Below are 22,544 nucleotides of genomic sequence, written 5' to 3'. Positions count from 1 at the left end.
ACTATCAGGTGCCATCACATGATTAGAAATTTTACTTCTCTATTTTGGGAGAATATATTCTGTACACTGGAGGTTTACCAAGAAGCAGTGATCACATCGAAATAAAAATATTGATAATTAAAAGGGTTAAAGCCTTGGATCATGGGAAGAGTCAACATATCAGAACATGGCCAGAGTTTTAGGGTCAGCTGATTGGATATGGGGGTGAGAGAGAAGGAGTCAAGGATGATTCCAGAGTCATGAACCCTGCAATACCATCAACAGAAATAGCCAAGTTTAGAGGGATGGGTTTGGGAGAGAAATATCCCTCTATATCAGACATATTTAGTCTGACTTACCTGGAACAGGCCTTACAAGGTAGAGATGTCTAGCAGACAACTGCCAACAATCAAAATGACATTTAGGAGAAAGATTAGGACTGGATATATAGACGGGGAGTCTATAAATAACAAACAAAGGAGATCAATGAGATTACCATGAGACTAAAGAGCAGAACAGAAGAGACCTCAGGACAGAGCCTTTAGGGACATATTTTGTGTGTAAAAGGAGAATAATGATCCAACAAGAGACAAAATGGTTCAATCAGTAGAAAGAAAACCAAGAGGGAACAGTGTCTAAGCCAAAGAAGGAAAGTTTCTAGGAAACAGAGGTAGTTTAGAAAACAAAAGCTACAAAGATTTTAAATAGAATGAAGTCAGAGAAAGGGCAGATCGAGGAGATAAGATCCTTATATTAAAGAGAACCATTTCAGGCAGGTGGTAGAATCAGAAGGCAGACTTAAGTGCATGAAAAGTTCTGGGGCTGATAGCAAACAGGAGTCAAAGAGTTTAGACAACTTTTACTGGGGGTTTGGCTAGGAAAAGAAGTGATTCAGGACCATGCATTACATATTTATTACTCCAAGTGTTGAATTGAGGCTGGATATTCCTTTATGTGTCAATATTACTGAAGAAAGCATTCCTGCACTGGTCAAGAGTTTGAACCAGATGAGCTGGCTGTAAAGTCCAACCCTTCAAATTCTTTGAAACTTACCGCTGTGTAAGTGCAGAATGTGCTTTGAAGCAGCTGCTCTGGGATGCATCCCAACTGAATTTTGTTTCTCAGCACCTTCTCAATGCACTTCTTGTTCTGGGTGTTTACACTATAGATGATCAGAAGCATCAACAGGTCAAGAACCTTCCGTAAAGAAAATGACAGTGAGATAAATCAACTGCAAAGTGCCAACAAAACAGCTAAGCAGAAAGCCTAGAGAACCCCTTGAGGGACCCCTCCACTTTTAGTGGGCAAAAGGGGAATAAGGAGTCAGCAAAGGAGATAAAATGGTCCAACAAGAGAGCCAGCATTTAATTCTAGTTCTTTGGAATAAGCCAGAATTTCTAGAATTGAAGCAGAACTGGTTTAGTACAATTGGCTTTTTGCCAGTGGTAGGAAACTTTAGTTCTATCTTGGCATACCTCTTTTACCAGTGAAATAAAGAATGGAGGGCATTGGGGAAAGGGAGAATATATAAGAATGAAGTTTAGAAAGATGTCAGTATTTTGGCTGAGTTAAGTAAGTTTTTAATTTTCTACTTTCTTACCAGTGAAGACCTGGTCTTTGAGTGCAATAGGCTAGATTCACTTAAAATATACATCTTTTCCTTTTTGGACAGTAAAGATCCATTCATTAAAATTTCAATGAAAAATAAATAGGAGTAAGCTATCTTGGGAAGTCATCTCCATGATGACCCAAGATCACAAATAAAGGCTTCTAAAGTTTCTACAGGTTGAAAACCCCAAGAAAGACTCAAATTTCAAATTTCAAACCCAAAATGCATATGATTACAGAATTATGTTTCATAAATGTTACCTTGTGTTCAGACACAGAATCAATGTTTTCAATTGCCTAGAGAGAGAGAGAGTAGAAACAAAGGAACATTCAGAAGTTGAAGGTAGCACCTTATTTTATTTCAGTTTTACCTTATAAACAGAGCTGATGTCTCAATGGCTTGTATTGCTATTTATTTCTCTACGTATTCTCTTCCCAGCTAGATTATAAAGGGCATTGGACTAGAATTAGAATCCCAAATTCAAATAAAGGCTGCAACCTTTCCTAGTGGAAGGACACTAGGTAAGTCACTATTCCTACTGCCATATCTATATAATGGTGATAATGATTCATAATCAACTTCACAATATAGTTATAAGTAAAGTGCTTTGTAAATCTAAGAGGGCTGATTCAATGTGAGTCATCACTATTGTGAACTATTCTAAGTCCCCTTGGGGCAAGAACAAGGTTTTAGACTCTTTTGTATGACTAGAGTCTAACACTCTAGTGTACTAGCCTAGTGTCCAGCACCCAGTAGGTACTCAAATAAATATTTGCTGATAATAATACTGAAACTCAACACACTGAAGATAGCCTTTCTTACTGAGCTTCTCTTTCCACTCACTTTTCCAACCAAAGTCATTAAAACTTTTAGTTGTATTTTCTACTATAAAACCTTTTTTTCTTAGGATTATAGAAAAATGTTTCCAAATCTTACCACTTCTTTCAGAACATTTATAGTCAATGCCATTTACAGATTATACTTTCTTTATCTTATTATCAACTTCCAGTCTACACTTGGCCTATAGAAATATTTGAAAGGTGGAAAAACACAAGTGTTTTTTTAATGTGTTTTAATAATTGTTAATTAATAAGAAGTTAATTTCTCTGGTACACTTCTAATAAATTAATAAAACCACTAGCCTTCATATAAACAGAAGATTAATTTATCCAGGTCGTACTCAAATATCCTTGAATCTGGCAACACTTCCTACAGAATAACTGACTAAGATGAGCAGGGGATCTGTGGAAGCAGAACCCAAACACTCACTTGCCTCTTTGGGGGTCTCATCCATGACCCTACTAGTCTATGTAGTAACATGGCCTCACAGACCACAAAGGTCTCATTAGAGGAGTGGGCAATTACCTTAATCCATGCTTCTGAAATGGCTCTCTCATATCGAACAGCTGATTTTATCACATCAAAGAGGAGAGAAACACAATCCTGATTACTATTTTCTTGATTTCCAGAACTATAAGAAGAGAAAAAATCATGTTCATTTGTGTCATGAACAAGAAGCATCACTCTCTCCCAAGCTGCAGCTAGCCTGCTTTCAGAAGACTGCCCAGCACTTAGCTCTGCCTTTCAAATATCACTCAGAACAGTGACTTCTCTTATGATGAAAAGAGAAGCTTTATTGCTTGGGTGGATAACCAAACAGACCAGGAATAAGAGGTGTCAAGGACTACTATACCTCACTTGACCTTTATTTTTCAATTTGCTTTGGGATGCTTGCAGCTGAGGTGGCAAAATACAGTAGTCCAGATCCAACTTTTTCCGAAGCTCAGAAATCACCTGCAGAAAGCAAAGGATTCCTATTGTGTACTGATCAATTGGGATGGATAAGCTCAAGTCACTAAAATGATTTTGACTTCCTTTAAGTTTGGGGATTATAATTCATTGGGGGGGATTATACATACTATTTATTTATATATATAACATATATATAATTTGGGGATTATAAATTAGAATTATAAATAAATGAAATACCAAATTCTTTGATTTAAAGATTGATAATAATGAGGTGTCACAACCTTCAAAATGCCAAGTGTCTAAGATTTTATAAGAAAAGAGTAAATATGATTTTACAAGAAATATGACTAATAGTGCCAGTCTGCATTTCCAGGTGCTACCCTGACTCATTAATCAGTTAGTCTGGAAATACGAAAAGTACTTTAGTTTTTAAGTTTCTCTTCCAATTCAGAAGAGACTCTCCCTAAAGGTGGAGTCCGAATCTATGTATGTTGTGGTGTTTAGCACCGTCCTAAGTAGCTGGTAAGTAAATAATACCAAAATACCTCTAATGGGGGGCAGCTGAGTAGCTCAGTGGATTGAGAGATAGGCCTAGAGACAGGAGGTCCTAGGTTCAAATCTAGCCTCAGACACTTCCCAGCTCTGTGACCCTGGGCAAGTCACTTGACCCCCATTGCCTAGCCCTTACCACTCTTCTGCCTTGGAGCCAATACACAGTATTGACTCCAAGATGGAAGGTAAGGGTTTAAAAAAAAAAAAGTACCTCTAATGCATCTGTGACTGTGACTGCATGAAGAATGAACTTGACGATCACAGGTAGATTTTCCAGTGTCACAGCTGACAATTTAGCCATTACTAAGTGACGTACCTAAAATGGAAAGCAAGACTACCTCAGTTTCCCAAGTTCAATACTCAGATCTCTCAATCTTAAAAAAAAAAGGAAAGGAAAAAAGTCTCTCTGTGCCTTGTTTTCCCCAAAGTAAAATGGGGAGGAAAACACCTGACACTAACTGAAGTCTCAAAGAAACTGAATGTTAAAAAGATAATTACTAAAGACATATTATATATAGAATTCTTCTATCTAAAATCTTCTCAGATTTTAGAGCTGGAATTTTCCATAGTTAGGAGAAAGGGGATTACATAAACTCTAGGAATTTAGACCATTTAATTTAGTTCATTTCCATCAGCAACAGCAAGAACAACAAAAAAACCATCTCTTGGTCTTAATCTGAGTATCTAACAAAATGGATCATTGGTCTACTGCAGCTTAATTTACAGCTTAACTCTAAAATAATAAAGTTCCTGTTTGCCTTACCTGGCCTAAAAAAAGAATAACAAGATAATTAATGTACTTTCAAAATGCAATTTCCACTTCAATGATTTTCTTAAAAGGCATTTGTTCCTTGAAAAATTGGCAGGTATCTGGGTCTCACTCCCTCCTTTACTACCTTAGACAGAAGCTCTGGATCAAGACGGAGACTAGAAAGCACATCCAGGATTGGGACTGTCAGTGGTGTATTCTGCATCAGAAGGTCACTGTATAAAAAAAGGATCAATTATGTAAGAAATAAGAGAGAATTAAGAGAATGCAAACTTAGGATAGGGGCAGCTAGGTAGCATAGTGGATAGGGAGCTGGGTCTCAACTCAGGAAGGCTTGAATTCAACCCAGCCTCAGACACTTTATTATCTGGGTGGTCCTGGGCAAGTCAGTTAACTCTGCCTCAGTTTCCTATCTGTAAATGTGTTGGAAAAAGAAATGGCAAACCACTCCTGTATCCCTGCCAAGAAAAACCCAAAGAAGAGCTAGATTGGATTGAATAGCAACAAACTCTGGAAAATCCTTCTCTCTTAAGAATCCAAAGTTTAATCAGGTTAGTTTAATGGGGAAGCCTTCCAAGAATCTAGATTCCCTTTACTCCAAAGTTACCATGATTATCCCCTGGGGAGTTGATACAAGTCCTGTACTATGGTGGGTGGCAACAAAGCTCCCTCTCCTCACATTTCCCAAAGCCCAGTCCTACCCTTCTCCAGGGAGACAAATGCAGGAGCAGCACATTTTAGTCTTCCCATGAACCTCCAGGCCTGCTAAAGACTTCTTGCTCTTTAAAACATAGTCACAAGAACACAGAAATAATTCTAAGGAATTGTGGGGTTTTGGGGGGTGGAGGTAAGAACAGTCCAGAGGTTTGGAAAATCCTCAGTCCAGCAGGAGACTCCACAGAGAACTTGAAGTGGGGTCAGGTGGGGAGGCAATATCACAAAGAATACTCCTCAGTTTAGGAAAATTCAGGTTCATATAAGGCAATAGGTATGTATATGTAATCTTGGAAAATATATCTAGGATTGGACACTATTTTTCTATCAAAATAATCTCACATCAAGAAATGACATCCAAAAGGCCTTTTACCTGACCTCAAACTCTACCGCAGCATTCTGTTATCCATCTGTCCCCATCTGCACTGTGTTTATCAGCCCTATCAATCTGAGAGCATGGAATTTTTTTAGCCACAAACTGAAGGAATGGGAGCATTATAAAAGGAGTTTAAAAAAAAAAAAGACATTGATGCAGCTGGGAAAAGGAATTCAGTTTAAGAAAATTGTCCCTTGAGGACAGAGTTTGCTTTTCCTTCATTATAAATCCGCTATGACTTTTGGAGAATCTGGTTAGCATGTTCAGAGGACACATTAATGAGGCTGAGCCCTTTGGTTTAATCTGTAGGCAGGCTAGGCCCTAAACCCAAACAGTCAAGCTCATAAAGGTCCATAGGTGCAGTCAGCTTGGCACCATGGAAAAAAGCAAGAAGACCAGAGCTATAATCCCATCTCAGCTCCTTGCTGCTCCTGAAGATTTGGGCAGGTCTCTTAACACCACCAGGGGCCTCTTTTTCTATATCACTCCAATGATGGGTTTAGACTGTCAATGGCCTCATTGGACTCTGAGGTCCCTGCCAGCGTCAGATCTATGTACATCACTGGAAAAGCAAATCAAAACACATTTGTAGCACAGACAGTAGGCCAGCAACATCTTTTTCAAAAATTCATTTTTAGGGGGCAGCTGGGTAGCTCAGTGGATTGAGAGCAAGGCCTAGAGATGGGAGGTCCTAGGTTCAAATTTGGCCTCAGACACTTCCCAGCTGTGTGATGCAGCTGGGAAAGTTGCTTGACCCCCATTGCCTAGCCCTTGTCGCTCTTCTGCCTTGGAATTAATACATAGTATTGACTCAAAGATGGAAGGTAAGGGTTTAAAAAAAATTCATATTTATTTTATTATCAAATCCCACCTCCCCACTGAGAAAAAAAAACCTGTTACAAACATGTACAGTTAAGGAAAACATAGGTCCACACAGTCAATGTCCAAAATAAATAAAAATATATGCACTGATATGTACTCTGAACCCATCACTTCTCTATATGGAAGTAAAGAACTCTTACTTTTTAAGAACTTAAGTATAAATAAAGCTATAGCATTTGAGTTCTGGATGATTTATTTGACAGGATTCTGATAGAGAAGTATGACAGAGTAACTTCAGTCCCCATGTCCAATCTTTTCCCTGAATATTCTGGAACTAAATGGTCTAGATCAGTGATGGCTAACCTTTTAGAGACGAAGTACCAGGCCCCACGCCCACCTCACCCCCAATACCTTACCCTACACAGGAGAGAAAGTACTACCATTAGGCTGCTGGGCAAAGGGGAAGGTTATGTGAAAAAAAAATGCCATCAGACTTAGTAGAGAGGGGTAGGAGAACAGCTCCACCCAAGCCCCCCCTGCCTTTTTTAGTGACGAACTTGGGGGAGGGAAGGGAGGGAGGGTGTGCCTAGAGTGCTCTGCATGCCGTCTTTGGCACCTGTGCCATGGGTTTGCCATCACTGGTTTAGATGATGACAAAGGCTTGCCTTCCTCAGTAGGAAGAGATATATTAGTCATCTAGGACTGTAGAAGACTAGGGCCTGCATTTGCAATGGGTACTTGGCCTTAGCTGAGCTGAAAGATGTGCCTTGTGTGAAAATATGGGTTTCTCACTTTTACCATGTAACAGAACTTTAAAGTGGACACCAAAATGGATAGTTGACCACATACTGATGAAAAGCTGACTTTTCCAAGAGCTTTTTTTCCCCATCACTAGTTAAAAAAAAACAGGCATCCCTTCCAAAATGTGACTTTGCCCATCATACTTTCAATATATAAAAAGTTACATAAAAAATTAAATGGGAATTTTGGGGAAGTTTTGCAGAAGATGATGGCCTCACAAAAGACCAGCAGAAAATTTAGGAAACTTAGAAATGCATAAAATATTGCATAATATCAACATATTGACCAAATACTAAATCCAAATTTTACAGTAAGGTATTATAAATACTCCATCAAAGAAAAAGACAAAATTCAGACTTCTTCTCTGGTATGATGAGACAGCCAAAAAAATGTACATGGATCTTTCCAGATCATGGAGGCACCATGCCCCAAATCCTCTGTAAATCTTGAAATTTCTCAGACTTGTGAATAAATTGGAACAATTCCCTACTGGGAACATTCCCCATTTTGACTGTGGCCAGGATCAGAAATGGGAAGACCTCTACTCCACCTGTACTTAAGAATGCTTTAGGGGAGAAAACTCCTTGCTAAACAATGAAAATACTTAGACCCATACTTATAATGAGGCAAAGGAGTTCTTTGAGCCATGCCTGTTTTTAGAATTGATACAATGGGATGCTAGGTACCTATAAAGGTTGGGCAACTTGTAAACTTGCCAGAAGCAAAGAGGTGAAAACTTATTCAGAGGTTTTCTCTTGAGGGGACTAGTCGACTCAGCTGTGTTTTCTCTGGTTCAGACTTACTCAGAGTTTTTCTCCTAAAGGGATTAGTCGACCCAGCAGTGTTTTTAGAATGGGTTGTCCTTTGGAAAACGTCTACTGTGATTGGTAGATGGAAGAACTTAGGGGAGGTGACATAGGAGAAAACCCCCTATATAAGAAAGAGATTCTCTTGGGAAGAGGCTCTTGAGAGGTCTTATGAGAATCCTTTTGGAGAAATCTCTTATGAGGATCGCTTGGGAAGAATCTCTTGAGAGAGGCTCTGGAGAAGGGAAGCTCTTGGAGGACAATCTCTAAGGAGGTCTCGCTGGAGCTCCTCTGAGGGGACTCTGTCCCTCTGGAGGCTCTGGAGAGAGGCCCTTTGAAACAGTCTCTGGCTGGATCTCTCTTTGAGGAGATCTCTGGCTGAAACTCTCTCTGGTGAAGTCAGCTGAGATGGAGCTGGCCTGGTGTCACTAGAATCCTTGCTTAGACAGACCTTGTGGTGAGTGCTAAAAGACTGACTGACTGATTGATCTCTCTCTCTTAAGATTCAGGTCTAGACCATGTTGGCTTAAGGCCCCTCATACTTATTCCTTTCTTACTCTTTCTCTCTTTCTTTGATTACTCATTGTATTATTAATTAAAGTCTCTATAAAACCCAGTTGACTTGGGTATATTCATAATTGGGAATATTTCCCTGGCGACCACCTTATATTTGATTTTAAACAAAACACTGTAGTGAAAACATATTTCCTGTGGTCACAATTTACTCACCCACTCTTATATCTACTACAATTTAGTTCTTCCACTATTTTAACTCTTACAGTTTATGACCCCAACTCTTTTAACTGTCACAGTTTATGGCAGACAACTATTTTAATTATTACAGTTTAAGCCATATACTCTTTTAAATATAACACCTCTTGATGGAGAAGGGATGCCTATATTTTTCCAAATGCATGTTAATGAACTTTCCTCACACAATGCAGAACAGGGAAATTTGAGTTCAGTCAAAGTTAATTCAAATATAAGCCTCCTGGCCATATTTGATCCAGAAAAGTAATAATTAGAGCTAAATATTGCACTACTCTAATGTACATCTCCCTCTTTCCAGCATAAGTAGGAGATATTGAACACCTAGAGCTGGAAATCAGTATCAGTGTTCCTCCCATAGGCATCTGTAACATCTTTGAATTGGTCTCTGCCATTAATCTGCACAACATATGGGGCTGGTCGGTAGGTAGTATGTGAGGGGAACCCCCTCCCAGACCTACCTGTGTCTTGGCACTGCTAGAGCTATATCACATTGGTGGGTTTGGGTCATGGGACAGTGACCTAGGCACTTGACCTGGAAAGGATCAGGTTATTGATCCAGGGTAAAAGAAAAGGAATAAAAGAGGGAGTTCCAGGAAGTGGGGTCTCTATTCTCTCAGGAGTGAGCAGTGAAAAGAAGGTGGCTGAGGAAGCCATGCAGTGAGCACCCACATGGTTAAAAGGCTTTTCTCTCTAACTCTCTGCCTATACCTATCCAATAAAACTCTGTGGAAAAATAAGGACCATAGTCCTAATTTTATTTCTTATAGTAGTGACATTTTCTCTGTGAACCTTTTCCTCTTCTCTTTGTGTTTTCTTCTTCATTCTTCCTGTCTTCTCCTCCTCTGTTTCCTTACTTTCTTCCTTTTCTTTTTGTTGACTCTACCAAAGCCCACTTGTATTATTAACTCTTCTCCTGGCACTCAGAAGATTCCTACTACTGGCTTAGGACATGATGGGAGATGTCATCGCAGTAGAGGAAGTCAATTTATTAGCTGTGTAGGAATATAGTTAGGGATAGTCTAGTTTTCTAGGGTTAGTGGAAATAAGGGAATTTTAAGATAGATTCTGGGTAGCAAGGAATTGTGGGAGTCTAACACTGAAATAACTGAACTGCACTTCCTTCTTGGATTTTCATCTGAGCTGGGAGTGGGTTTTGTCTCTGCCTACAATTCCAAGCAGAAGGAAGAGTTTTGCTCTAAGAGATTCTCCCTGGACAGTCAGGATGTTCGTGGAGAAAATCTTTGGCATCCAGGTAGAGAGTTTACTTGGAGAAACCTAATTTTCCTGAGACCAGTTATCATCTGGCAATGGTCCATCTACCAGGATTCCTATTGGCTAAAGTAATTCAAAGCTTTCCATTTATCACTTTGAGTTACTTAGTACAGCAGTCAAACCCAGAGGTTCCTTCCTTGGTTCCTTCCTTCCTTTCTTCCTTCTTAATTACTAGGGGAAAGATTATGGTTAAGTCAGCTAGCCTGGGAAAGGGCTTTAGATAGCATAAGGAGGTGTAGGTAGGGCCTAAATAAGAACAAAAGGCTCTCCTTAAGCAGGAGATTTAGGAGCCAGGTGGAGGTAGCTTGAAGAGTTTCAGGGTCATACCTATCAGTTTCCCTTATCTCTTTTTGTTAAAATAAACTGTGTTTCATAACCAAAGGGTTTGGTGCTTAATTGGCCCTGTGGAGTTCCTAGGTGGGTTAAAACATCTTACATCCCTCTAGAACACTTCCACATTATAGCTGAATTTAACTGTGGGTCTAGGCTATTTAAACCAATCTCATTGAGTCTAGACATTCTAATTCTTAAATGGCTCTAATGCTTAGCGATCCCTAGTTAATACTGAAATGAAAAAGAGAGCAACATCTTAAGAAAGGAAAGATAATGCTATCTTTTAGACCAAAATAGCAAAACCCATTTCTAGGACAAGATTCTGTTGAAGGAATTCTCTAACCCTATTTCAGTACCTCAGCTCTCCAGCCACATCACCATGTTGGGCATCTCCAATTATCTCAGGCAAACTGGTTATGAGGTCATGCTGCAAGGTCACTGGTGCAATACTAATCAACTGCATAATCTTGGTTGTAAGGTCCTAGAAGGTAAAGAAACACCAAATTATGGAGAAAGTCAACCTTATGAACAGAGAAAGGCTTTCCATTCCGATCTGTGAGATAAGGCATCAAACTGAAATTTTGCTTCTTATTACATACTTAACCCCAAAGTCTGTTCCTGAATGTAACTAGGCAAAGTTTTGGATAAAGTTTTATCCATACTTAAAGGTTGTGGGGGAGGGAGTGAAGAGAAGGGAACTGAGATGGCTGGGATGAGTAGGAGAAAGAAATGAAATGGCTCAAATGTCACCTCCTCCCTTGGTCCCCTTAGTTGGAAGAGCCATCTCTTTCTTCAGAAACGCTCCGAACCCTGTCTGTTTAAATCTCTTTGGGGGCATTTCTCACATTCTGCTTTGGATTAGTTTTTTCTGTCTATGTCTTATCCCTAGGACTAGATTATAAGATCCCTAAAGACAAAGACAATGTCTTATTTATTTTGTGGTGCCCTTAGTATCCAGTATAGTCCTTCACATATCACTGGCTCTCACATATATAACTGTTTTATCCAAAAGTATGGAGTTTCGCCTTAACTTTTCTATTTTTGCCTGAAGTTCAGGTCATGCTCCCCTTCTTCCTGGACCACCAGGAAAGTATTCTCCAGAAGGGCCTAACCACCAAGATGTTGCTCCTATCCTACCTCCCCAGTCCATATATTCATTAGGCATGGGCCAGAAGGATATAGTTTTCAGTGAAACCGGTGAAAGAGAATTCTTTACTCTATTGTCTATCCTGAGTTAACACTAATTTAAGTACTCCTCACCAGATTGTGAAGATAGGATTAACTCCTTTGTCTACCTTTTGACTGAATCAACAGGAGCTTAAACAAGGTGGAAGAGCTTACAAACCACTTAGTGAATTCACACCCTCAGAAACTCAATCAGCCAGATGAGTATTCACCTCTCCAGAAGGTGAGATTTAGAAAATTCACACCATTAGATGAGAACTTAACCTTTAGAAGGAGAGAAGTCGATCCCATAGACACTGCCCTCTGGGCAGTGCTAGACAATTTGGAAACTGTGATTAGCCCCTATGAAGAGAGGCAGGGACAAGAAATCACCATAAAAGCAAGCCCTGAACTCCCTCAAAGCAGATTGTCTTTGAGAAGATAGTCTGAAGAGATTGCTTTCTGGAGATAGTCTTCTAACTGGGAAGAGTCTTCCAAGGAGCTTCGCTGGAGACTGTGGCTTAGATTGTGAGCTTGGAGCTCGGCTTCAATTTAGACTCTGACTCCTGGACTACTTTGTTGGATAAGTGAAAGGCTGACTCCTTTCCTAAGAGACTAGCTTTCATCTTGGAGGAGGTCACATGTAACTTACCACCAGCCTTCCTGGTTGAAAGCTAATTAATCTCTGTTTGGATTAAACAGACCTGGAGTAAACATTGAGGTTGATAGGATAGATATCTAATCTCTTCACATTTCTCTACTTCATTGTTTTCTCTCCATCTTGTAAATATTTGTAAATAAATTTCTGACTCGAGATAAAATAAATATTGGCAACCACAGAATTTCATAAAATTATTGCCCAAATATTAGTTTTCACCTTTATAAACCTGAATATTGGTCTGGAGTTTTACTGGCTCCCACTGCAAAAAGCTGAACCTCCAATGGGCCTAAATATCACAAACCTACCATTTATACGACTGGATTATTAGACATCACCATATTCAGACTTCTAGGGACCATACTTCTGCTTAGCTCAAACAAGAGGATAGACCTTTCCTCTGGCTCTGATCCTTACTTAAAGGACTCAGCCATAGCTCTACCATATCTGGTATGACTGATAAACAATGCCACTAATCCCAAATATCCAAGACAAGTTCCCAGTAGTCTTGGATCACTAGGGGACAGTGTCACAACTCAGACAAACAACCTGTGATAATGTTTACCCAACCTCAACTTTAAGGCCACATTCCACTCAGCCATAGGTGAACCTGAATCACAACTCACAGAAGAATGACCCTCTCTTTTAGACCAAAATGATGAACCGTGAACAATCTGTAGGGTACATACCTATCAAATTGGGTTAAACTACTCCATCACAAGACATTATCTGGGCCTTTTCTATCACCTCAACCTTGTCCTAAACTCCAGGCCAAAGCTATGCTATACCTCAATGTCCAGGACAGGTCTCCATTTACTCATTCATTCAACATATCTTTAAGTTTACCATATACCAGACATGGGAAATACAAAGAGAAAAACAAGATAGTCCCTGTTCTCAAGGAACTTACATTCAGTTGGGGGTGAGGGAAGAGGGAAATAACTTGTACAGATTAGTAAACACACACACAAAATATAAAAACAATTATACTATCACAATTGAGTAGACATATGTACCTCATAAAATCATTTTAAAATTATCTATTTGCAATGGAAAATATAACAAGTAAAAAGATGCTCATCTATTTTCTTGCTATAAAAACTGATAATCATGAAGGATATGAGGAAATAGGAAAAGAACTGTAGGTTGTCATACAATTTTTTGCTTTTATTTGTGCTTTATTATGTTCAAGGTTAATTCCTTATTCATATATTCATTATATCGGTTTTTAAATTAAGTTTATAGTAAAAATTTTAAATAATCAATTGTTTTTGAAACTTCTATCCCTTAGATAATAAAATCTAATCACTGCATTCTAATAAAAATTATTTTGAATAAATTATAAAAGGTTAACCACCACCATAAGTCTCAATAATCATTTCTCAATAAACTAGAATACATGGAAGAAGGAATTAATGAAAAATATGTGAAAAAACAATAGCTACAAATGACAAAGTTTTTGGACACGGCTAACATAGGAATCTGTATGGTTATAAGAGTTTTGATTTTCCTGCCCAGTATTGAGAAGAGATAGAAAAGAGAGAGAATATTTATTAATTGGGGAAAAATTTTAATTTTAGAAAGTCTATCCTTACACAGAAAATAAATTAAAAAACCACAAAACCTACCTTGCCATCAATAATCCTATCAAGCCATTTCAACTGATTGATAATAAGCCGAGGCATGTTGAGTCCATCATTATTAACACTGAAATGTTAGAACAGGGGAAACACAAGGATTTTTAGCCATATTTTTATGAATAACAAATCCTAATGTTATAGAGAACTTTTAAAAAAAATTTTTCTATTAAAATTATCTTTTATTGCATGTGAAGACAATATATATTTACAGCTGAAGGGCATGGCAGTGTTCTCTTTCTCTCAGGTACCTTCTAAAGGATTAAACATTTCTAGAACTTTTTTTTTTAATTGAATATGATTTTCAGAAAAGCTGAGGTCATTTCAAAGAAAGCTTCCTAAGAGATTCCTTTCCAGGGCACACTGGGTCTCTGCACATATGCCACTTACCTCTCATAAAGAAACTCTGGCAGCTTTTCAAATAAGATTCTGATAATGGGAGGCTGTTAAAAAAAAAAAGGTAAGAAGTTATTCTAATTCAAAACACTGAGAGAACCTATAGTGACCCAACAAACCCAAGAAAGTCCATGTTAAACTATCATAAAAACTCTTACTACATATCTCAGCTTATAAGAAAGACATCTAACTTAAAACAAAAACTGTAAGAACCTATAACCTGTCCTAATGACTAGCAGAGGAAAATGATTATTTAGTAGTAATAATGATAATTGCCAATTCATCAAATGGAATATTTAAAGCAGTCATCAGGTAACAAGGAGTTTTTAGAGGAGGAATTTTAGAGGAGGAATTATTAGGCTTGTCCCGGTTGGCTCCAGAGGGTAGAACTAAGAACGATGAATGGAAAAAAGCAAACTGCAGATTTAAGTATGCTATAAGGAAAAGCTTCTTAACAACTGACACTCTGTCAGTCTAACAACTGACAGTAGGAAGGACCACCTTCAGAACTAATGAGATTCTACTTCACTAGAGGTACTGAAGAAAAGAGCAGATGATGCCTTGTTGGGTATGTTGTAGAGTGTATTCATGTTCAAGTATGGCCTCTGAGGACCTTCCAGTTCTTGAGATGTTCTTTTGAAGAATTAAGTTGACTGAATCATACTCAAGACATCTAATGGAATGAAAGAAATTAAGGGCAAAGGAAAGAGACAAAATCAAATCTGAGGAGAGTTGCAAGTGTGTATTTGGCAGAGATGCACAAGTGAGAATCTACAGGACAGAGAGGTAAGAGAAATCAGGACAAAGGGAACTTATCAAAGAACACAGGAGGCTACTGGATGAAATTGAACCAACTGAGTTGTGAGACCCAGAAACTAGACCCAGGTAAGCAGTAGCAGAGCCATAAATTGTGCTGAGGCACATGGCACAAAATGTATTCTCAAATCAATTTTTAAAGCCAAGTTCAACTGATGCTTAGGGATATTACAAGGCTAGTAGGGAGAAGAAAATAATTTGTGGAGAAGTGCTAAGGGGGAGGGGGGTTCAATTGTTTCTGTACTGCTGAAGGACTACAAATGCTATGAGCCATCTCCAAATTTGTCTTCCATTCTGCCCTCCCATTCTGTACAAGGTCATGGAGAAGTTGACTATGCTAAGATAGCCATTACATTCATCTCAGCAGTACTTGAATCTCTTACACTGGGTTGACATAAATTATAGCATTTTAAAAATTTTTGTTTGGGAAAAAAGTCAAAAGCTCACCTGTAAATTGTCAATCCCCAGCAAAAGTTTAATGAGGCTCTTATAGTAAGGAGTAGCCAGGCTGTAAAAGAAACACAAACTTCACTCTAAAGGATGAGCAATGAAAAGACATCTCTTGCTCAAGAAAATAGTTGATATAATGTGTTAAAACATAGGTGGCACCCTGGCTTGGTGAAATAATTCTAGATAAAACCTTTGGCTCTGAACTTTAATAGTCATAACTTAGAAGCTGAACTATGGGAGAAGGGAGATGTAATTCAGGAGATGTGACTCATGATAAATTTTAGGAAATTACTACATTCTTTCTTCTACCCCAGAGAGATACTGTATCCAAATCATACCTTGACTCTACTAGATATACTTTTCTTTCCATACCTTGTCTCCTCTTCTTGTAGTCGTTCACAAGACAAAAGGCAATTCCGGAAACAGTCTCGATCTTCTACGTATAACTCCAGGCCACTAATAAATTCCTCCACTGCCTTCAGGAAAAGAAGCAAGATGTTTGATTTAGAGCAGGGGGGCTTAACATGGGGATCCATAAAAATGGTTTAAACATTTTTTTTTATAATTGTATTTCAATGTAATTGGTTTCCTTTGGATGTTCTTTTATGCATTTAAAAAATTACTCTGAGAAGGGGCCCAAAAAAAGGTATAACTAGACTGCCAAAGGAGTCCATTATACAAGAAAGACTAAGAATACCTGATTCCATTTTCTTGTTAATGGAAAAATATCATTCCAAACTATCTCAACTCTGCAATGGTCTTATTCAAGCCTATTTCAGTATAACGGACTACTGGCAAAATAAAACAGCCAAAGGGCAAGAAATACATACCTTGGGATAAGATGGGTGTTTCCTCAAGGCCTGAGAGAGCTTCTTTTGGAAAATTGCTTGATCCACAGCTATAGAATAAAAAATAAAAAGTTGGTGTCAGAAGCAATCATCAAATTAAATTTTAAGCAGATTGTCTTTAAAGCAGATTATTATTTCAAGTTCTATAACCCTTCCCAATGCCATTAATTTTCATCAGGTCCCATGTTTCTGGCCTGAATCAAGTTTTCCTATTATGACTTAACAAACAGTAAAAAAAAAAAGTGTAGGGGGCAGCTGGGTAGCTCAGTGGATTGAGAGCCAGGCCTAGAGATGGAAGGTCCTAGGTTCAAATCTGGCCTCAGCCACTTCCTAGCTGTGTGACCCTGGGCAAGTCACTTGACCCCCATTGCCTAGCCCTTACCACTCTTCTGCCTTGGAGCCAATACACAGTATTGACTCCAAGACGGAAGGTAAGGGTTTTATAAAAAAAAAAAAAAGTATATTTCTTGATATTTCTCAAGTTTATTTAAAAAAAAAAAGGAAAAATTTAAAGAACTTCTTTTACAGATCTAGAGAATATCTTTTGGAAAACAATTCTCTATTGGTCCCTGGTTAATAGCATTTCCCCTACTTTCTCCCACTTCTTTCCAGCCTTTTGTAATCTTGATGACATTAAATTTTAAAAGCACATAGTTTAAAAAAGCATAGGAAAATGATAAGAATATTACCTAGTTGATTCTGCTTTTCCCCAGTTTTAAGAGTAACTCCAGCTGTCTTGAGAAGCTTTACAAAAGCACTTTCATTCTCTACCACTTCATCCTGAGGGAGCAATTTCCTTGGCTTTTTACTCATTTCATTCTTCTTGGCTTGAGGAAAAAAAGAAACATCTCAGATTTCATGAACAGAGCAGCAGATGTTGAATGTAAACAAAACACGAAATTTGATGTGTCTCCCAAAGACAAGAGGTCATACAGTAAAAAATACCCAGATACAAAAGTGGTGAATCACCACTTAAAAAGAGCCAGGCCTAGAGATGGGAGCTCCTAGGTTCAAATCTGGCCTTAGACACTTCCTAGCTGTGTTACCCTAGGCAACTTAACCCCCATTGCCTAGCCTTACCACTCTTCTGCCTTGGAACCAATACACAGTAATGATTCCAAGACAGAAGGTAAAGTTTAAAAAAAAAAATTATGTCAGTGTTTCTATGTGTTAATTTTTATCTGAGGAACAACAATTGTGTAAAATTTCAAGTGAAGAAATGACAAAGGAAATTTTCTACCTAGCTTCAATGTCTAAGGATAAGTATAAGAAGACCTCTGTCTTTCTTGTGTGTGGAACTCAGACGGACTTCAAACAGAATTTAAGACATACTGAAAAAACAGTAAGAACTAGAAGTAACATAATCGGTCTCTCTGTTGATCTTCCTTTTCTATGTTCTTTTTTCCCCTCTATCTCTTCTTCTTCCCCTGAGTAAAACTTAAAATAATGTTGCTATGGTCAATAGATCCATCCAGCCATACCTTACATACTCTCTCTTTTGATGCAAATAAGTATGGATATGAAAAATAAGAGACTAAGTTAATTTATCGCGTATCCCCTAAACCCTGGTCTCCTCCCAAGAAAGTTAATACTGAGGTTTCTCACCTTTGGGGCTATCAGATGGCATTACCTCAAGTAGCTCATTTACTTTCAGTCAGACTACTAGATTATTACCATTTAAATTTAAACATTTTGTGCTCACTTCAGCAGCACAAATACTAGATTTAAACATTTTTACCAGTTAGGAAAAAAACATAAGCTTTACAATACCTTTAACAAAGTATTATTAGGTTGCCAAAATCAAAAAGCTCATTTTCTCAATTTTTTATATTTGGAATTTTACATTCTGCTGCTGTAGTTAAACAAAAGGAAATCTAATACGGATTTCTGACCAATGTATTGGCTCAAGAGTCAGAAGCAAAATCCCCAAACCAGATAAGATGATGAGCTCCACAATTATAAAACTGGAAAATCAATAGACTAGAGCTCCTTTTTTTTAGGGAATACATACACTGAATGAAAGCCATTGGCCATACTTCTTGTTTTCTAAATTAATGCCTACTATTATTACTCAACAATTTTAAGTAAATCAATCATCTTCCTAACATTAAAAATAAAATTTTATCACTTGGACTATGAACTCCCATAGGCCAGGGACTGTGCATAATATAGTTGTGTATCCCTTTCAACACAAAATGTAGAGTTTTTGAAAAAGAGTTGCTTAATAAATGGAATAATAGAATTGGAAGTTTCATTAGAAATATTTAATGGAAATCCCCAAGGCAGAAGAGTGGTAAGGGCTAGGCAATGGGGGTCAAGTGACTTGCCCAGGGTCACACATCTGGGAAGTGTCTGAGGCCAGATTTGAACCTAGGACCTCCCATCTCTAGGCCTGACTCTCAATCCACTGAACTACCTAGCTGTCCCCAGAAATCCCTGTTCTAATACAGAAACTCTCTATGTAACATCCCCAATAGTCAGGCAATCAGTTTCTCCCTGATCACCACCAATGACAGCCCATTCCAAATACCAGCTGAATGAAATGAATGACTATTCACATACTAGAGCAATCTTCTGTCAGGCTCTTTCTGTCTTCAAGTTTTGACAGTCTTCTTTTCCCAAACATTGTGGATAATATCTTCTACAGCCAAAATTATTTCCTATAGTAATGTCAGAAAGGATGTTACCATTCAAATAGGTTTTAAATTTCTAAACAAAGTTGAATGTCAAAGGCAAACTTTAACAGAGCCTAAAGTCTTTACAATAAACCTATTTAAATCCAGGAGAGCTAATTGCAACTCCATGAACAATTAATATTCCTCTATTTTTAAGTCTCCCCCATAATTATCTCCATGCCTCTCCTCCTGGGGTCCTTTAAGTAACAACATTCAAGGAATCCTGGCATCTTAAAATATCCTCTAGTATACACTTGGCAGTGTGCTACATATTAAACATTTTTTTCTTTCACTTCTACCTTCTTGTCTTAAAATCGATACTAAGTATCAGGTCCTGGGCAAAAGAGTGGAATGGGTTAGGTTAATTGGGGTAAGTGACTAAAGATTCTTGATAAATGTTTTGCTGCTGTATAAGTAAAACTTTCCCACAGGGAGAAATTCAGAGCAAGAAAATAAAAACCAAGAAGCCTTCTCCATCCCCATTTCCAATATTCCAGTTTCTGTGCTAAGTGCTAGCAAAAGAAAGAACCACCCCCCCCCCAATCTAATAGGGAAGACAATATACAAACAATAATGGGAAAGACAATTATGTTCAAATAAGATAGATATAGGATAAAATGGACATAATTTTAAAGAGAAGACACTAAAGTTAAGGACTGGAAAAGGCTTCTTGCACAAGGTAAGCCTGCAGAAGGAAGACAGGAAATGGAGATAAAGAAAGAGAAAATTCCAGGTATGGAGATGGCCACTGAAAATGCCTGAAGCTGGAAGATGGAGTATCATGTTCAAGAAAAATCAAGGAAGATAGTATCAATTGATCCCTTCATTTTAAAGATGAGGAAACTAAGGTTCATAAATGTTACAATGACTTGTCCAAGGTTACAAAACAATGAAAGAACTAAATCCAATTTATTAGAAATCCAGAGCTCTTCCTATCATAACAATGTCCTAGTGAATGATGTTTGAAATTTCCTTTCTCTATATTAAGCACAGCCATTTCTAGGCTCCTTTTTTTTATGATATAGACTTTCAGAAAGGACTTACTTGAACTGATGCAAAGTGAAGTAAGCAAAACCAAAAGAATATTGTTTTGTGTTTTTTTTATATTTTATTTTCCCAATTACAAGTAATAATTTTCCACATAAGTTTTCTCAAACTATAAGATCAAAATTGTCTCCTCTCTCCCTTCTCTCAGAGATGATAAGCAATTTGATCTGGGTTATACATGCAAAACTTACTTCTATATTAGTCATTGTTGTAAGAGGATACTCCTATAAAACCAAAACTCCAAAATAAAAACATAAATAAACTAATGTGGAAAATGGTATGCTTTGATCTTCATTTTGACTCCAACAGTTCTTTCTCTGGAGGTGGGATAGAATTCTTAGTCATACGTCCTTTAAAACTGTCCTGGATCATTGTATTACTGAGAGTAGCTAAGTCTTTTACAGCTGATCATTATACAACATTGCTGTTACTATGAACAATGACCAGAAGAACACTGTACACAGTAATAATAATATTTTTGATGAACTATAAATGATATATTCTTAGCTATACAGTGATCCAAGACAATCCCAGATTCATGATGAAAAATGCCATCTGCCTCCAGAAAAAGAACTGGAGTCTGAATGTAGACCAAAACATATTATATTTCACTTTCTTCTTTTTTGTTTGAAATCTCTTCTGCAAAAATGACTAATATGGAAAAGTGTTTTTACATGACTGCATGAACACATAAAATCTATATCAGATTGCTTACCATTTTGGAGAGGAGTGGGGAATGAGGAGAACTTTGGTTTTACATGTAATTGGGGGGAAAAATATTAAAAAATAATAATGAAGACTTCCAGCAGTATTCCCTAACCAGTATTAAGTGGTTCAGATTTTATGTGGGTCAGGCACTACCCTCAAACAAAAGTGATATATGATATTTCTTTTAGTATCTGCTATTCTTCATCTATTTGGCATATAATATTCTTGCTTTAAGCTGGCTGTCAATGAATACTTATTAAGGTATTCATGGAAAATAAGATTTTTGAGAACAGAGACTATCTGTATTTCCTTAAGCCCAAAATGAAGGAGGAAGGAAGGGAGAGAGGGAGGGAGAAAGAAGGGAGGGAGAAGGGGAGAGAGACACAGAGACAGAGAATACACACACACACACATACATATTCATAGTCCCTAGGATTTTTGAGATTCATATGGGCTACAAGGAATACTGAGAAAGCTACAGTCTCAGTTCTCAAAAACCTTAAATTATGAATATATGGGGACAATATATTTGGTTCCAAGTCTTAGTTCAGTTTTAAGCACCACGTTATTTATATAACTGCATTGCTTTTTCATTTATATCCTCAGCATTTAGTACATAATGCTTCATTCATTAAGTAAAAGGTCAGCTCACCACAAGTAGGTGAAATTGATTTTCTAAAAAACAGAGATTATTGATACACTAATCGGGAGTCCAGAGATGTTACATACAAAATTGATAGAGGCAGCTAGGTGGCACAGTAGAAAGTGTAGCGCCTGGAATCTGGAAGACCTGAGTTCAAATTCTGTCTCAGAATTTGGTGGCAGAATTTAATAGCTGCCACCTTGGAGTTAATCCCTTAGTTCCCCTGAGCCTTAGTTTTCTCATCGGTAAAAAGGGAATAATAGCAGCCATCCAACCCTATGATCGTTGAGAAGATAAAGCATTTGACAAAGAGTGCGGCTCAGATCGCGGTTACATAAATGTTATTAATGAAGGGGTGGGGAGGGGCAATAACAGCTGAAGGTGAGAGAGCTTCGGGAAACCAGGGCTGGATTCGAACTCAGGAGCTCTGATACCAGCCAGCCTCCCGGGCATCGCGGTAGCAGGGGAGAGGCACCCCGGGGGTGGGGTAGGAAGGAACCTGCTGACCGCGCCCCACCCCAGTTGTCTGGGTTCACACAGGGTCAGGAAGGAGGCTCACTGTCTCTCTCCCGCAGCTGTCTGCCGCTACCTCTGCTGTCGCTGCCGTCTTTCCCGGGGGCCGTCAGCTAAAGCCCTAGGCCACGGGGCACACGGGAGTTCCCACTCACTCACCCGATAAACTCCCGCTTCCAGCACGGCTCGACTTTCCCGCTCAACACACCCCCACAGTACGCCGTCACCGGAAGGGGCGGGTCTGTTCTCCGCTCCGTGACGTCATCGGAGGGCGCCTTCACTGCGGGCCGGACGCGGCCCCTGGGACTCGCTGGGGAGGGCGGGGGAGCGGTCTGGAGAAGCCTGGGGGGGTGGTGAGGGAGGCCCGAGCTGAGGAAGCTGCCGCTCGCCCTCAGGGTCGTTGCGGGGCGAGGCAGGAGGAAGGAAGAAGGCC

The 22,544-nt window shown here is 38.6% G+C and overlaps 1 protein-coding gene across 3 annotated transcripts in view; it reads right to left on the bottom strand.

Annotated features, from left to right (window-relative positions):
• Positions 1-22,356, bottom strand: part of FANCD2 (FA complementation group D2) — a 68,634-nt gene extending 46,278 nt beyond the window's left edge. The window contains exons 1-15 of one of the 3 annotated variants that reach the window (XR_008913423.1): positions 22,271-22,354; positions 19,088-19,185; positions 17,215-17,352; positions 16,508-16,575; positions 16,050-16,153; positions 15,675-15,735; positions 14,406-14,458; positions 14,007-14,085; positions 10,913-11,037; positions 4,789-4,876; positions 4,104-4,208; positions 3,282-3,382; positions 2,954-3,059; positions 1,849-1,884; positions 1,033-1,176 (exon numbers count right to left, since the gene is read on the bottom strand). Coding sequence is in view for 2 of the 3 variants with exons in the window: in XM_007500214.3 (XP_007500276.2) it covers positions 1,033-1,176; positions 1,849-1,884; positions 2,954-3,059; positions 3,282-3,382; positions 4,104-4,208; positions 4,789-4,876; positions 10,913-11,037; positions 14,007-14,085; positions 14,406-14,458; positions 15,675-15,735; positions 16,050-16,153; positions 16,508-16,575; positions 17,215-17,352; positions 19,088-19,151 (1,272 nt within the window). In the remaining variant the exon portion in view is untranslated. Of the gene's footprint in view, positions 1-1,032; positions 1,177-1,848; positions 1,885-2,953; positions 3,060-3,281; positions 3,383-4,103; positions 4,209-4,788; positions 4,877-10,912; positions 11,038-14,006; positions 14,086-14,405; positions 14,459-15,674; positions 15,736-16,049; positions 16,154-16,507; positions 16,576-17,214; positions 17,353-19,087; positions 19,186-22,270 lie in introns of all 3 variants that reach the window. The other 2 variants (XM_007500214.3, XM_056804627.1) reach the window with 2 other exon arrangements.
• Between the last annotated feature and the right edge of the window lie 188 nt (positions 22,357-22,544).

Source organism: Monodelphis domestica, chromosome 7 (genome assembly GCF_027887165.1).
Source record: "Monodelphis domestica isolate mMonDom1 chromosome 7, mMonDom1.pri, whole genome shotgun sequence".
Classification (NCBI taxonomy): domain Eukaryota; kingdom Metazoa; phylum Chordata; class Mammalia; order Didelphimorphia; family Didelphidae; genus Monodelphis; species Monodelphis domestica.
This window is presented reverse-complemented; position numbering and strand designations above follow the sequence as displayed.